A 14,821-nucleotide genomic window follows, 5' to 3' on the forward strand; every position below is an offset into this window, starting at 1 on the left:
TCTGAGGTCCCTAAAGAATGGTTTACCCAGAATCCGTAGCCTGACTCTAGCTGGAGCTGGGCATGTCGCAAAGGAAGTGCCTGAGGGTTTCCCCCCTATTCTCCGCAGCATTGGCGATGCGAACGGTAGGGCATGGTCCCCTATGAGCCAGTGTCCCATGCAGACCGCCGTAATCTTGAATGCATTTGCATGCGTCTGGCACAGGAACTCTCAAGACCGGACTTTGTTATAATTGGAAAGGAGGTCCACGGCTGCTAAGTTGTCCGATGAGTATCCGCCCTTGGCAGTCGCCGCCGGGACACCGACTGTATTGTCAAGAGAATAGCCCCGCCTGGCCAGTCCGTCAGGCTGCTCATTCCTCTCTATGTTCCTATGACCGGGAACCCAGAGGAGGGTGACCTTGAGCGTGCCGTCAGACTGTTCAGCGCGTTCCTGCACTGTCTCACCAGCCTGGAGGAAGTCGTCGCCGAGTACAAGACCTTAATGGCCGCTTGGCTGTCGATCAGAATGACTACGTTGCGCTTAGGGCTCGGATCATGCCCAGCCATTGACTGGTTTTCAGTATCGCCAGTACTTTCGCTTGGATTACACTGGCGAAACCTGGGAGACCAAACGACTCAGTATGTATTCGAGAAAACTACATCGACTCCACAGACCATCTTTGATCCGTGTGTCAAGAATACTGTACTGTGGTTGTCCACAGCAAAGTTTCTCGTGAAGTTCAGCTTACGTGTGCCATAGTCCTTGGGGATTGCCTAGATTTCCCAAGTTACTTCGACTAGGATGTTACTACGGCTTCGCTGTCCATTATCCGGACTCACGTAGTCTGACAGCACGACGATAACGTATTTAATGTGGAGGTGTAGGGGTAGGAGATGCAGGAGTACATTGAGAGCATCTGCTGGGCAGGACTGCAAAGCCCCCAGTAGCGCCTGCACACGCAGTTCTTTGAATCGTATTAAGCTTCGTTCTATTGTACTTCTTGCCCGAAGCCTACCACCATACAATGAAGCTGTACGTTAGGATGGGACGCAACACAGCTGGGTACATCCAGAGAAATATTCTCGCCCGGAGACCTCATTTCTTTGCGAAGGTTCTCTTGTGGGCAAAGACGATTATACAGGCCTTCTTAGCCGTCAGTTCTATGTTCAATCTCCAATTTAGCTTTGGATCCAGGATTACACCCAGATACTTCATATTACAGGAAATAACCAATCTTTATTCATTCAGCCGTGGTGGCTGGAATTTAAGTACCCTTGTCTTGGTGGTGAATAGCGTCAGTTCCATTTGGAGTGGGTTTATGCCGAGATCGCATCTTGCGACCCACAGGCACACCTTTCGCACCGCTTCCTCCACGATGCCACGCATAATGGAAGCAAACATCCCTGACACTAATATCACCTAGTCGTCGCTCCCAATAACGGCTGGAGTTTCTGTTTAGGAGCTTTCAGCGACTTTCACTTTTCATATGTAGCAATGTAGTCGCTAATCTTTAAACCCAGATGGGATCTTGTCTCAAGATATTACTAACCCCTGAAGTTGAACTCAAGTGATGATCATTAGCTATTCTGGAATCCCCAATTTTCTACATGTAGAAAATCTTGTCCTCCAGGACTGGGAGCAAGTTTTCAATGAAACGCTCGTAATATTTACCAGCTTCAGTTTTCCATGCATTGCAGGGACCTTGGACTATAGGAGCTAAATTTGTTAGATTTACAGCTTCTGTCAGAAAGGGATACCGGAGACATCGCGCATTAGAGAGCAGATATGAATATTTCTGTCTGCAGGCTCGACAGTACCTTAGTCAGTCATATTTTTAATAGCAAAGCTTAGGTAGATTAAATTATTTCCTCCAAACTGTCGATGATAAATAAATATAATTCTCATCGCTTTCACAAAATAGGGACCGTACCCAATTCATCTTTGCAGAAGTTACGGTATCCGGTGTAGGCCTGCCTTAAGAAGGAACTCCAGACATTCTGATTTTGCGTCGAAGTCTACCAATTCGATATCCTTAAAAACTGTCCGATGTCTTGGCCTACGCCATCATTTCATGTCAGGCAGGGCCTGCCTCGTCTTCTTTTTCTACCATAGATATTGCCCTTATAGACTTTTCAGGCTGGATCATCGTCATCCATACGGATTAAGTGAGCCGGATTTCATCCACAACCTGACGGTCATGGTATCGCTCATAGATTTCGTCGTTATGTAGGCTACGGAGTATATTTCCATACTAGACGAAAAGCGCGTTGGTGGACGTCTCCGATGCTGGAGGCAACATTGGCCGCGAGGGGAATTGCCAGTCTCCAAATGTCTATTCCTCCTCCGGGAAATTGACCTGATCGCATTCAAAATAAAAAACGAAATACAAAAAATATATGTATATATTTACTTACCGCTAAACTGCTTACTAATTTAACTATCCTCGCCACTAAACAATATCTATTCCTTGACTATAATCCTTACAAATCATAGGAAAATAATACCCTCATGGACTATCCATATTTAGGTTCATATAGATCTCCAGTACAGGCAATCAAAGCAAATGCTCCCTCAGCTGGTGTCGGCATATCTTGGAAAAACTGGGCAGTTCGGGGATGATTCGGATCAGTCACTGGTTGACCTTCTTTTGCATACATTTTCGCTATTTCCGGCAGTGGTATCAACTTTTCCATTGGAAATTCTTGGAAGGGACCAATGAGACATCGATTCGTTAAGTATCCAACCAGGACCATCGTGTAGTCGTTTCGAACTCCTTTGGCAATAGCACAAGATTCGGTATCGATTAGACAAAGGCGCTGAATCCATTTGGCAGCGCGAATTTTATCTGCAGAACGAAAGAGCAATGCGGCGTAGGGTCGACTGATGTATAGTAGGAAGCGGAATTGTTTGTCGAGGATCTAGAAATGGATAAAAAAATGCTTGCCCAAAAAACAATCTATTTCGTAATGCCAAATCTATACAGGAAAATAAAGTTCACAATATATAAAAATTTGATTCGACCGCTCCTGCATTACAGCAACAAAACGTGGACTACGAACCAGGCCGGGGAGTCAAAAATCAAAGTCGAGTCCTCAGGAAAACATTAGGCCCAATGAAGGCAAATGGTGGATGGTAAATGAGATGCAACAGTATGTCCAATCTATTATAATAAGAGGAACCACAACAGCCATTCATATTTAGATTTGGAAGATCCAGTAGGCAGGGACGTAGAACAGTATGGTCGATAGAATCATTTCCAGGCACGGCAACGCAAGATAGAAAATAAACGACTCCCTGAAAATCAATGAAACGGATGGAAGGAGTCAGTGAACAACGCATGGATGTGATGAAGTTCGTCTCCTGCAACAATTCCCGAAGAATAGAGATAATATCTAAAAACGTCGTACGGAGGTCATTTTTCTTCTTCTTCAATGGAACTTCTTCTTTTTCTTCAGCCTTTGTCCGGTTCACAAGCGTGGTCGCCATTCGGCTCTATCAAATGCCTGATCGGGATGCAATCGCGAGGCTTTTAAATCCCCGTTGTTTCGACCGGCCCATTGGCCGCTTACCATAGAATTCGATGTCCAGACCAATCTTGACAAGTGAGTTCTCGTTGGCGCGAATTACGTGACCATACCATCAAAGACGTCTCTCAAGCAGTTTGTCGACGATCGGTGCAACCCCATATCGATCACGGGTATCCTTATTTCGGATGTGATCAAAACGTGTCACTCCACTAGTCCAACGCAACATCTTCATGTCCATTACCGCAGGACGCGGTCCATTGTCCTTTATAAATGGTCAACACTCAGAACCATAGAGGGCGACATTGCGATAAATTTTAAAAATCATAGATCATCGGCGGGAGAGAGTGAAAAGGGGGATTCCTCGAAACAGAAATTTCAACGAACACAAAGAATAATAAGGGGGTACGCATAATTTTCATCTCAAAATCAGATTTTTCTGCATAATTTTCACCTTGGGCCTGTCTTTTTCAACGACTTACACATACGGCAGGTTATTCCAAAGAGTGAAACTGAGCACAACTGTCCAATAAGGTTGACTCCGTGGGGTGATGCATATAAGGCGGGTATATTGAAAAATTAAGGGCAAAAGGTTCTCCACTGATTACTTGGCTTATAATTTGTGTTCTATATGGTACGCAAAATCTCCTTACTGACCGAGTACCTCTTGAGGAAGAAACTAAATCAAGCAAAGTGCAGGTTTTTTTTTTCTACGCTGCTAGGGAAATTGCCGATAACGGGATCCTTTTCCAGGTAGGGTACCAAATAAAGCTTTTGAGCTTGACACGAAAGTCATAGTTAATCTGTTTACGCGAGTGTTTAATGCGGGTCTAAAAAAGGAAATATTTCCTGAACAACTTCTCCGCATATAAATCTCTAGGCCTCAACGGCATAATACTATTCATGCTCCAGATACAAAAAGAAACGACGTCACCTCTTTCTGGCCTAAGATCCCAGAGGGTGTCCTAGAGATCCTTAAAAAAGATCATGGAGAAGTTGCCAAATTCACAGAAACCGGTCTTCAACGAGTAATTAGAACGGTTCAGCGATCACTACACTACAAGTTACATAGCCCAGCTATCTTCCTAGATCAGTTTCCGGGCAAGAAGCTTTTTCCAGAGGGATCGGTAGCGACGATCGAGAGGAGAGGCAGAGACAACTGCGAGTCCGCTTAAAGGAAGCGATTTACAAAAGTAAAAAAAACTGCTTCAAACAGTTATGCGAAAATGCCGATGTAAACCCTTGGAGTGGGGCCTACAGGATTGTAATGAAAAGGCTGCGAAGATCGCCCCAGTTGACCTGTCTTCACCTTGTTACCACTCTATTTCCTCACCACGAAAATAGCAGAAGACAAACTGTGGGGTCCAGGTCAACGAGTGCGTGATATCTACAGTTACCGAGGAGGGGCTACGGGAAATATGTGCTAAGATCGGTGACAATAAGGCTCCAGATTTGGATGGCAACCTTAACGGAGCTTTGAAGTTGGCAGTGAAGGCTGGGTCCTCCGAAGCATGCCTAAAAGAGGAGATATTCTCTGCACAGTGGAAAAAGGAAAAGTTGGTGTTCCTTCCCAAACCCAATTAGCCATCTGGGAATCCAGCATCGTATCTTCCGATCTGCCTGCTGGATACAATGGCGAAAGTCATAGAGAGAGTCACACATAACAGGCCCCTACCCACCATCGTAAGCGGCAATGGCCTTTCGTAGCAGCAATTTGCATTTCGACGCGCCTACTCTACGATGAATGCAATAGCCATAGAGGTGATCCTGGCAAAAGACGCACTGAATTCTGGTTGTTGCTGTGCCGTGGTGGTACTGGACGACAAAAACGCTTTTGATTCCGCCAGCTGGGGCTGAATTGATGATGATGTTCCTAGATATTTGGCAAGTCTTGTTGAGAAATAACACTTAGAGTGACCTCTTCTATACGGGACGGATGAGGGTCCCAACAAGAACATTGTCACAACGGGAGTACCACAAAAGTGGATAGTGGATCCCTTTCTGTGGAATGTCATGTATAATGGTGTGCTTATGCTTCCCATCCCAGAGGAGGCTATGATTGTAGGCTTTGCCGGTGATCAGGCCGAAACTGTTGCAACAAAACACCCAGAGGATGTGGAGGGTTACGCTACGGAGACGGTGAGAGAAATAAAGACTTGGCTGGACGAAGCCGGATTGACCCTGGCAGACGAAAAAACCGGAGCAACCTTAATAATGAACCGTAGAAAAAAACACCATGAAGGTGAAAGTCGGTGGATATATGGTCGTTTCTAAGCTGTCTTTCTAATACTTGGGGTCGATAACTGACGCCAAACTGTGGCCAAGAGAGCATTCATGTCAAAAGCAGCTAGCGCCACCGCAGCATTTGCAAGAATGTTGCCGAATGTCGGTGAGTCGAACCACTGTAGAAGACTGCTTTTCGCCGGAGTGGTGTGATCCATATTGCTTTACGCGTCACCCATCTGAACAGAAGCGCTCGCAGACTTCAAAGATGGAAGCAGGTGAATTCGGTTTACCGGCTGATGGCTTTAAGGGTTTGCAGTGCACACATGATCTCTGGTAACGTAGATGGGACAAGTCTTCTAAGGGCCGGCGGACGCACAGGCCCATTCCTGACACTTAGGGTATGGCTTGGACGGAAACACGGAGAAATTAACTACCACGTTACCCAGTTCCTCACGGGAGACAGTGGTTGATACAGTATCTACACTGCTTTGGGCTGGATGATTCGCCGAATTGTCCTGCATGCAGTGGTACACCGGAGGAGGTATCACGATGGAGAGAAGGAACCTGAACCAAGCGCTGAGAAGGAACTTGAGCCCGGGGAGTGTAGTTGCGAAGATACTGAGGTCAAAGATGGATTTTCTCCCTGCGGTCCTGCATACAGATCTTTTTTTTTGTGGGTGTTGCGTAGCAGCCTGGACGTCTCCTGTTAATTAAACTGAATCACCTGCATTATTAGGAAGAAACAATATTTATATGATCGTAAACACATACCACTCCAATCTTTCTATCTGTTGGGGCATCCCGTGGGCAAACTTTCCTATGAAAAGGACACTGTACTCGAGGTTTGTTCTTCGTATCCACACCTTTTTCCTTTTGTTCTTTCTCGAGTTTTCGGTACTGTTCAATCTCTTCCTCCCAAGTAGTGTCTAACTCCCAATCAGCCGGAACAGGTATTGGTGGTGGCAGTCGCAGTAAATCAACAAGTACGCCTGCAGGCGGACTAACAATGAATGGTCCTTCAATGGAATCAATGGTCAAAGACAGACATAGCATGAGCATGTAACGATTCCTTTTATCGCGAAGGTACATTACACTGTAAGCGGCAGTCGACAGCTTCTGGACCCATGGCGGAACAGCTTCACGGTCCTCCTTTTTGGTCAGAAGGACAGTAAGGTCCTCAATAAGTTTACTAGGAAAGAGTGTCTGAACGTTATTTAAGGTGGGGCTTCAGTTTCCGCTAATGTAATACCTGTAATAGCGGAACTCGTTGTCTAATGCGTCGGCGTTTCGAACGCGAACATTTTCACCAACTTTGGGGCTAAATTGAAAAGCAAATGAATGCAGCGAAGTTGCGTTAGACATTTCAATTTGGTTTCGTAATATTTTAATTTAAACAAATAAAAAAATATATCACACAATTACTAGGAAATTTATGACACATAGGGTTCCAGACGCTTTTTTTAGAATGACGCTAAAATCGACGCTGATATTGACGGAAAATTTTTTTTTGAGTAAAATTAAGACTTGCAACTGGTTAACGCTGATAAGCTGCATATTCGGGACTGTAAGATTCATGAACTGAAGATTCTGAATCTGAAAGATTTATCTAATAATTTTCTGTCAAGGCACGATTGTTGGGAGTCTTGGACAGCTATCATATCATCAGTACCATTTCGGATCGGATTGAGTCAAATCCTCGGAGAAATGCTAGGGCGTCCACCTCAGTCGACGCAGCAGGACGGGCCCCGGTCGTGTCTGCACGCTAAATGTTGGTACCCTAACTGGAAAGACCGAGGAACTCGCAAGAGCCCTTCGGAAAAGGCGCATTGACATTTGCGCTCTGCAAGAAACCCGATGGTCTGGTGCCAAAAGCTGCGACATTGAACGCGAACGCGGTAAAAATGGCTACAAACTTCTCTATTTTGGTAACCCACACACTCAATATGGTGTTGGCATTGCCATCTCAGAGAGTTTCCGTGATGCCATTAAAGAAGTCGAATGATTTGATGATCGGCTGATGAAGCTCACCATTATATCAGCTGATCGCACTATTCACCTTTTCACCACGTATGTACCACAGGCAGGTCGACGTGATGCCGAGAAAGATGCCTTCTGGCAACTTCTCGATGAAAAGACTTGTCACGTACCTGCTGACGATTACATAATCATTGCCGGCGACCTTAATGGTCATGTGGGTGAAAAGGCAGACGGTAACAGGTGCCATGGGGGAAAGGGGTTCGGAGTGCGCAATGAAGGTGGCGAGCGTATAATCGATTTTGAGGACACTCATGACCTTGTACTTATGAATACATGGTTCATCAAACGATTGTCTCATCTTCCTACATTTTATAGTGGGAACAGTAAAACGCAAATCGACTATGTTCACATAAGACGCCAACATTTTACCACTGTCACTGATTGCAAAGTCGTTCCCTATGAGACCATCGCACCTCAACATCGGCCGTTGATTGCAGTCCTGCGAATTGAGCCACCGATAAAACAGCGTGAGGAACGCAATGGCCCGCCGCGCATTAAATGGTGGCGATTTGGTGAGAAGAAAGAAGAAACGGTCTCACTCATACGATTGCCAACCATTACGAATGTGGAACAATCATGGAACCAAATGAAAAACACAATCCTCAAAGCGGCCTCTGCAACCTTCGGGGCCACCAAGCCGGGTAAGCGGTACATCAATCGAGATACTTGGCTTTGGAATGATGATGTTGAAATGAAGGTCCGTGAAAAGAAAGGCCTCTACCACAAATTTCTCGACGATAAAACGCCTGCTAATTGGCAAATTTATAAGAATGCCAACCGGGAAGCAAAGAAAGCGGTCGCTGTCACCCAAGCGAACCATTTCAAAAATTTTTACGATAAACTGGACACTCGGGATGGCGAGACAGATCTGTATCGACTTGCTAAAAGCCGTAATGAACGCACACAGGATATCGAACACTTCTGTTGTGTTAATGACAAGAACGGTACTTTGCTTACCAACCGTCGAGCCGCAACGGATAGATGGCGAGAATACTTCAAGCAGATGTCAACTGAAGAATTTGCTCATCCTCCACTTCCACAATCATTGCCGACATTGGGAGCAGTTCTACCAGTCAGCGCAACTGAAGTCGAGGAGGCAATAAAACAAATGAAATCGGGGAAAGCAGCAGGACCTGACGACATCGCATCTGAGCTCTGGAAAGCGAAGAGCTGGGACCCAACACTGTGGCTCAGTGAATTCTTTAACCGGGTTATTCAGGAAGGAAGAACACCATCTGACTGACAAGAAGGTACCACTGTTCCAATATGGAAAAAGAAAGGTAGCCCAGCAGAATGTTCAAATTACCGTCCGATCCGGTTACTTTCCCATACCATGAAGATTTTTGAACGCATTCTTGACAACCGTATTCGCGAAATCGTTGAAATAACCGTGAATCAAGCCGGATTTGTCAAGAACTGCGGAACTACTGACGCAATACACGCTGCGCGGTTGCTCATGGAGAAACACCGTGAGAAGCATCGCCCTCTTTACTTTGCCTTTCTGGATCTAGAGAAAGCGTTTGACCGTGTACCACACGAACTCATCCGCTATGCTTTACGACAACACTTCGTGCCAGAAGAACTCGTGCGCTGGGTTCAATTGCTCTACCATGATCCGAAAAGTAAAGTTCGAAGTATGGCGGGTGTATCAAAAGCGCTTCGTGTCTCTGTTGGTGTTCATCAAGGAAGCGCCCTCTCACCACTTCTCTTTGTTCTTGTTATGGACACCGTCACACGGGATATCCAACGTCCAGCGCCCTACACACTGCTTTATGCAGATGATGTTTTCCTAGCGTCTCATAGCAAAAATGATCTCGAGCAACTTGTTCAAAAATGGAATGATCGCCTCATGCAACACGGTCTCGGATTGAATTTAAACAAAATTGAATTTTTCGACCGATCCCCATGAAACAGGCACAATCACTGTCAGCGGCAGTGATCTGCCCAGAACTGAGCGATTTAAATATCTCGGGTCAACGCTATCAGAAAATGGAGAACTGCGTTATGAAATTGCTTCAGGCATTAACGCAACCTGGATGAAGTGGCGCTCCACAACTGGTGTTCTTTGTGATCGACGTATCAACGAATGTCTCAAATCTAAAATTTACCGCAATGTCGTCGGTCCAGTCTCTCTCTATGGTTCTGAGTGTTGGCCGACCATAAAAGACAATGAACGGCGCCTTGCGGTAATGGAGACGAAGATGCTACGCTGGACTAGTGGCGTCACACGTTTAGATCACATCCGAAATGAGGATATCCGCGATCGTTATGGGGTTGCACCGATCGTGGAAAAGTTGCGAGAGAGGCGTCTTCGATGGTATGGTCACGCAATTCGTGCAAACGAGAATTCACTTGCCAAAATTGGTCTGAACATCGAAGTCGATGGTAAACGACCAAAAGGCAGACCTAAGCAACGGTGGCTTGATACGCCGGATGGGGATTTGAAAGCCTCGAGATTGTACCCAGATCAGGCATTCGATAGAGCCAAATGGCGAAGCCGATCACGACGAGCCGACCCCGCTTGTGAACGGGACAAAGGCTGAAGAAAAAGAAAAAAGATTCTTTACGGATGGATCAAAGATGGCCTGTAGAGGCGGCGCGGGGATTTTCTCGAATACGCATAGTATATCCAAGTTGTATGGTCTCCCAGGTTTCGCCTGGCGATATTGGAAGTCTGTCGATGGCTGGAGCGAGATTCAAGCCCCCAGCGTAACATAGCCATTCTAACCGACAGCCAAGCGGCCATCAAGGCCTTGTACTCAGCGATATCTTCCAAGCTGGTGGGGCAGTACAGAGACGCGCTCAACCGTCTGGGCGACACGTTCAAAGTCACCTTCCTCTGGGTACCCGGGCATAGGAACATAGAGGGGAATGAGCGGGTTGACGGATTAGCCAGGCGAGGCTCTGCTCTTGGCAACCCTTCGGTGAATATAGTTGGTGATTTGCTGGCGGCTGGCGGGAGCGGAGTCTGCTCGCACTACTTAGCAGTCGCGAGCCTGACATGACGAAGGCCTACGAGCTGTGGCAAGTCTGCATGGGGCACTGGCCCATAGGGGACCATGCCGCCAGGCTAGACTGTCTCCCTGCTCCCATAAGAGCAGTCTTGGTCTTAGGAGTTTGTGGCATCAAAACGGCCATCACAGCGCTAATTGGGCTCCTCGGAGCGGCCACTGATACCATGCTATCATAGGCGACCTTGAAGTCGATAAAAAAAAATGGTGCATCCGATGTCCTGTTGCTGATTGGATGCAATAAAACACAAGATTATATCGCGATTTCTTTATTCCCGAAGCGATATTTTCTCAAATGAATATTTCAGTTCAAAATGGGTCGCAACGAACTTTTTCGTTACCCGTTGTGCGGTTATTTTTCCACAAGAAAAAGTTAAAATAATGTCATAACATAAAATCACATTCAAATACATGAAAACATACGAGTACAAACTTAGTCAAACACAATCCATTTCATTCCTTAACTGGCTCGGTGGTCTCGGTGGCCTCGGCGGCGAATTTTTCCAAATACGCCTTCAGGAAAACCCGCACTCGTGATGTGAAGTCCTTGAAAAACAACGGCAGATGGTTTTTCTGCGGTGTCGCGACTGGTTGCATGGTTATAGTCACCCCCGAGAAGTTAGATGTGTCTGTGCCGACCGTGACCATCCCACGGACAAGGGGTTCCATGCATTTACGTTGCTGTAAGGTCATCTCTGCAAAGCTTGCCTGTTCTTGGAGGAACACAGCGTAGCCCTTTTTCGGGTCACATTTCCGTTGTTGCCACGTATCAGCGAACGCCTCCAGCTCAGCATTTATCCGGAACCGGCCGTTCTGGCGTCGGTTCCCTGTTTGTTTCAAGTTCATTGCATACAGGTCGGTGAGGACTTTCTCAATGGAAAACACGACCTTGTCGCACCATGTCCTGTCGATGTCTCTCTTCTCGTAAACTTTGTCTGGGTTTATTTTGCGGAGGTATAAGCGGACGAAGAACAATTCAGTCTCTACGGGAGTTAGCCGACATGTTAGCAGGGCGGTTTGCTTGGATTTTGACGGCGGAGCTGGCGTGTTGCTGGCAGCTGGCGGGTTATTGGGAGAAATAGTGACCGCGCCTGGGGCAATGGTTGGTGCCAAAGGCGTCTCTATCTCGGGAGCCGCCTCGAAGAATAGTCGCAGGAGTAAATGTGACAAATTGTTGGGGGAGTCCCGGCAAACTTTGTGGCCGTGTACAATCTGTCGTTTGAATAGTTCGAACACCTGCGGACCTACTGACCTTGCCGTGTTGCTGTTGAAGCAGAACATATCCTGGACGACCATCAAACCCGAGCAATTGATGTCGGCTGTGCGAATGTCGCGGGCCCAGTCAGCTCCGCCCTGCGCCTTCAGCTCTTCATTCCTTTGGCGCATGAACTGTATTTGCGTCCTGTACTCTGGAAAAACAGCTGATCCTCCTAAAAATCCGAAACGGTTCAACGACTTTCCAAGGTAAGTGCAGATGATATTCTCCGCGAAATTGAACTCTGCGTAGAATTTGAAGAAGCCTTTGACGAGGGTGAGGATGTTTGCTCCGTTCTTTGTGTGATTGGGCAGTCTCTCGTTGAATGCGAAGTTCACACCCTCCGAAATCTGCGGGGCCACTCCCGAGCTGAACCGCTTCATAGGGGGCAAAATTGGATTCGGGCAATTCTGCAGATAGAAGACTACCAAGAGGAACAGGCAATAGTTGGTCATGCGAGTGGTCTTCGTGATGCCCCAGCTCTTTGCCCAGATCTTCAAGACCACCATGAGTGGGTGGATCCTCCGGTCGAACTTGAAGAGTTTTAGGATGAACTGCGTGTTGTAGACTCCGAAAGACGAGGACATGTTGATGTCCAAGTTGACTCCACTCTGCACGTGGCGACACTTAATAATCGGAACTCTGGCGCCCCGGATGGGCAGAATGTTGGTGAATAGTTTGCTGCGATGGAGAAGGTCATTCACCCTTTTGAATTGTTTGCTGAAGCTCTTGAAGCGATACTCGGGGCTGATGTAAAAGTCAATGTCGCTGTCTGCAAAGGAACAAAGGATTAGATGTGGTCGTTGGAAGAATTACTCATTTACCTTTGAAAGCCAATCCTGTAATGGTCGACCCGAAACCTTGGATGTCCCAGATCCCGGACTCATCGTCAGATTCCAGCACACCCTGCAGATCGTTGACGATTCGATTGGATACTTGCCGGACGAAATTTGGATCCGGCAGGAACAGGCGACTGAGGACGCGAAACTCCGAACCTGGAGGACAATTCAACAGCCCGTCGCGCACGTCATCCTCCAGTTCAGCCATAGATGGGTCCACAGAAGCGAGGAGTGTTTTCGGTCCTTTGCGGTGTCTCTTTCGGAATTTGGGTTTTCCTCCGTTTTTGCGCCGTTTCGTGCCGGTCTTCACCTCATCCGCGTTCTTGCTGCCGCCAACCATATGCGTGAGTTCATGCCTGAGTACGGATTTGATCGAATCGAATTCCAAGAAACATAATTTGCATTTATAATCGGCCGCTGAGTCTGAGTTGGCCATTTTTGCTCGCCGCCACGGGGCTAGTTGCTGGAAATGAGGAAAAAATTGTCGATTAGTTGGCGGCTGGTGGGTGGAGCAGCTGCCCCGTGCGGCGGTTAACAGCTTTCAGGAGAAACCTCGGCGGCAGAGTGCCATCTAGTCCGGACGTCAAGATAACGTTGTTCTCCGACAAATAGAACTTTACCCCGGCCCGCATGGCTTCCGGGACATCCACGTATATCAGAAGATCGCAGTTGTTCCGGAATCCACTGGTGACCTGACCATGCAAAGGGGTTCGGCTGTTAACTGGGACCTCGGAGGACGTGAAGTGTATGTGGTAACGGTTCATCCGTTTCAGGCCCTCGACTTTGATCTTATCCCAGAAGCGCATATACGTCCCATGAATAGCCCGCGGCAAGTCGCTTGCTTCTGAGATTTCGCGTAGACTTAGGTCGTCCACTTGGAACGAATGCCCTTGGGTGGCTTTGATCAGAAATCGCCCGCTAGCTTCCTCGCGTTTGGTCACATAGCGACCTTTCTGGTCGTTCGCAACCACTCTTAGAATGTCTGCTTCCGAGCACTTCCGTCGCTTCATCGATGAATGTGCCACCACCTCCTGCACGTCCAAAAACCCATCGCTACCCACGTTCAACCCCTCTTTCACGGCGCCATGACGCAGTAGCCAAGACAAAGTTTTACTCAGTCCCGTGTCCGCATTTGTATTTCTCGCCATTTCGCAAATACCAGATCGTAGGCAGAGGGTTAACCAAGCGGGGTGTCTATCAGCCGGAAATAAACCTTGAGTAATACAAAAATCTACTCACACTGCGCCAATGAAAATGTCCTCCCCCGACTTATTTTGATTCGTGAAGTGATAATTTTTTCGCGAGCGTCTCCTTTTAAGATTTCTAAAGCACAATTCGCTTTTAAGCGTGTAAATAGGTCTGAAAAATGCACGGAAAAGTCTAATTAATTTGCTCGACGTCTGTCCGTTCACTTCACCGTTGCCATTTTACCGCGTCGCAAGGCGGCTTTCGAAAAGCTTCGGGTGTGACGTTAGAAGGCGGGAAAGTTTGAATTTCGAAAGAACTAAAAATTAAATTTCGTTTTGTTACTTTATCGATTGAATAAATACGAAACAATTTGCTTCCTTTATTGAAGATTTAACCTTTTTTGAAATACAAACGAAATTTCACAGAATTTATGAAATTCTTAACAAACAGCTGACGCTTGCTTGGCGCGTGCAAAGCTAAAAAAAGGCCATGGATGAAGTTTAAACTAACACATCATGGTTTTTGGATCGTCCAGCAGATGGGCCTGCGTATCATACGATAGACAACTACAAAGTGACGGCCACGCCACCTGGAAGTCGAGGAGAAGCAATCCATTTCTTCGGCGTTATTGGAAAAGCAACGAGTTTTAGTTCGTTTTAAGTAGACTAAATTTGAGCCAAGGTGGAACAACATGCACCGAGGGCTGCGTGGCCAATGGGGAGCTTGGTCTTTATTATGCGAACTCTGAATACCTTAGGT

General features: G+C 46.8%; 3 protein-coding genes across 3 annotated transcripts; all 3 read right to left on the bottom strand.

Annotated features, from left to right (window-relative positions):
- Positions 1 to 2,403: 2,403 nt before the first annotated feature.
- Positions 2,404 to 7,194, bottom strand: LOC119649236. Its single transcript, XM_038051299.1, has 3 exons — positions 6,982 to 7,194; positions 6,504 to 6,921; positions 2,404 to 2,900 (listed from the first exon to the last, which is right to left on the bottom strand). Exons 1-3 carry the CDS (start codon positions 7,092 to 7,094, stop codon positions 2,496 to 2,498), a joined length of 936 nt encoding a protein of 311 aa, XP_037907227.1. The 5' UTR covers positions 7,095 to 7,194; the 3' UTR covers positions 2,404 to 2,495.
- Positions 7,195 to 11,033: 3,839 nt separating this feature from the next.
- Positions 11,034 to 14,326, bottom strand: LOC119648140. Its single transcript, XM_038049686.1, has 3 exons — positions 14,114 to 14,326; positions 12,860 to 13,337; positions 11,034 to 12,807 (listed from the first exon to the last, which is right to left on the bottom strand). Exons 2-3 carry the CDS (start codon positions 13,308 to 13,310, stop codon positions 11,234 to 11,236), a joined length of 2,025 nt encoding a protein of 674 aa, XP_037905614.1. The 5' UTR covers positions 13,311 to 13,337; positions 14,114 to 14,326; the 3' UTR covers positions 11,034 to 11,233.
- On the bottom strand, positions 13,344 to 14,107 carry LOC119648141 (tRNA 2'-phosphotransferase 1). Its single transcript, XM_038049687.1, has one exon. The coding sequence runs from the start codon at positions 14,020 to 14,022 to the stop codon at positions 13,363 to 13,365; it is 660 nt and encodes a 219-aa protein (XP_037905615.1). The 5' UTR covers positions 14,023 to 14,107; the 3' UTR covers positions 13,344 to 13,362.
- Positions 14,327 to 14,821: the final 495 nt, after the last annotated feature.

The sequence above is a fragment of the Hermetia illucens genome, chromosome 2 (assembly GCF_905115235.1).
Source record: "Hermetia illucens chromosome 2, iHerIll2.2.curated.20191125, whole genome shotgun sequence".
Lineage (NCBI taxonomy): Eukaryota > Metazoa > Arthropoda > Insecta > Diptera > Stratiomyidae > Hermetia > Hermetia illucens.

Bases quoted from the DNA above. Each gene is read 5' to 3' on its own strand.
- LOC119649236 (XM_038051299.1), bottom strand. From the start codon at position 7,094: ATGTCTAACGCAACTTCGCTGCATTCATTTGCTTTTCAATTTAGCCCC. The intron at 6,922-6,981 runs GTATTACATTAG...ACTCTTTCCTAG, and splicing joins AACGAGTTCCGCTATTACAG to TAAACTTATTGAGGACCTTA. The intron at 2,901-6,503 runs GTATGTGTTTAC...ATCCATTTCTAG, and splicing joins CAGATAGAAAGATTGGAGTG to ATCCTCGACAAACAATTCCG.
- LOC119648140 (XM_038049686.1), bottom strand. From the start codon at position 13,310: ATGGCCAACTCAGACTCAGCGGCCGATTATAAATGCAAATTATGTTTC. The intron at 12,808-12,859 runs GTAAATGAGTAA...GTTCCTTTGCAG, and splicing joins TACAGGATTGGCTTTCAAAG to ACAGCGACATTGACTTTTAC.
- LOC119648141 (XM_038049687.1), bottom strand. From the start codon at position 14,022: ATGGCGAGAAATACAAATGCGGACACGGGACTGAGTAAAACTTTGTCT.